Below are 1,431 nucleotides of genomic sequence, written 5' to 3'. Positions count from 1 at the left end.
AACAGAGCCTTTTCCACTGGAGCCGTCAGCAGCCGTCAGCAGCGCGAGTCGGCCGCGTCTCAGGAGCAGCATGTCGTGGCCTTTACGCGCCGGTTCTATTTTCTACGCGCGACGCCTCTGAAACGGGTCAAGTTCGACATTTTTGGGGAAGGAAAGACAGGAAATCGGACGCGGAAATGGAGAGAAGCTACCGAGATTTTCAGAATAAAGAACGTACTGCCTTCCGGTTGCTTTACTTTTAAAAAACGTTACTAACTGTGCGGCCCCGTGAGAAGTTATCACCTAGCTAGCGGTCTCCTTTGTTTTTCAGGTCCGTATTGGCGATTATAAAACAGACAGAACATAAAACACAAACCATGTTGTAGTTTTCTCCTGCTTGTTGTTGTGTTTACTGACGAAGTCACTCGTGTGACTTCGTGCTCTGTCGGTGACAGCTGCTCCCCTGCTGCTTCGCGTCTCGTGGGAAGGGCCGAGCAGCAGCTTACGCGAGCAAGACGTGCTGCTGCAGTAACGTGCTGCTGATGGCTCCCGTGGAAACCCGGGGTCATTGTTGTGTTAGAAACGCCGTTATACTTAAACGGCGTTACTCCCAACACTGGCAACGATGCTCTCTAACGCAAACCATTGCACATTTTTGTTCCATAAAGATGCAAGGTGGGGTGGACGTCCAGAGCTTGTTCCTGCACGGTGGCGACAGCTTCGACATGTGGCATGATTACATGAACCTGAGCAGCCTTATGGAGAAGCGCGACCAGAGGGAGGTGGCTCCAGAGGAGCCCGAGAAGGACCCCCATTGGCGCCACCTCCAGACCCCATCCAGGCTCAGGACCTCCAGCATCTCCGCAGAGACTAGTTCCAGCAGCAACAGCAGCAGCAGCAGCAACGGGGCGTATGCAAGCAGCTGCAGTTTCTGCAAGCAGAACGGAGAGTCTTCTAAGGTGTACCGGTCCCACAAGCTGAAATCTGACAACGGGAAGGTGCTCTGCCCCGTCCTCCGGAAGTACACCTGTCCCATCTGTAAGGCCACCGGGGACAGCGCGCACACACGCAAGTACTGTCCTCGAGACAAGCGGCAGGAGGCTGCGAGGGTGCTGCCCGGATTAAAGTTCTGGTAAAATGATGCTGTCAGCTGGAACAAACTACATATTTATAAAAGGTTGTTTTGTTTACTTAAAATCTGTCAACAAGGAGAAAAATGGGTTTAAGTGGATCCTGTTTGGTTTGATGTTTGAGCATCTGACCTGCATCCTTTAACAATCCCAAACTTTCAGTATTTGTTTGTTTTTATCATGACTAAATGCAAATGATTTTGAGAGGCAGTTTTTGTTGTGTTCCGTCTTTAATGAGTTAAAACACAATAATAATCTGTTCCGTCATCATTTTCATAATAATAAACAGTTCTTTGAAAACTATTGTTGGGTATATTTTTAT

At 49.1% G+C, this 1,431-nt stretch overlaps 1 protein-coding gene across 1 annotated transcript; it reads left to right on the top strand.

Annotated features, from left to right (window-relative positions):
• The first annotated feature begins 647 nt into the window (after positions 1-647).
• Positions 648-1,115, top strand: LOC107380737 (nanos homolog 2-like). The gene has a single exon (XM_015952067.3). The coding sequence runs from the start codon at positions 648-650 to the stop codon at positions 1,113-1,115; it is 468 nt and encodes a 155-aa protein (XP_015807553.3).
• Positions 1,116-1,431: the final 316 nt, after the last annotated feature.

Source organism: Nothobranchius furzeri, chromosome 13 (assembly GCF_043380555.1).
Source record: "Nothobranchius furzeri strain GRZ-AD chromosome 13, NfurGRZ-RIMD1, whole genome shotgun sequence".
Classification (NCBI taxonomy): domain Eukaryota; kingdom Metazoa; phylum Chordata; class Actinopteri; order Cyprinodontiformes; family Nothobranchiidae; genus Nothobranchius; species Nothobranchius furzeri.
Note: the sequence above shows the minus strand (reverse complement) of the source record. Positions and strands in the feature narration are given on the sequence as shown.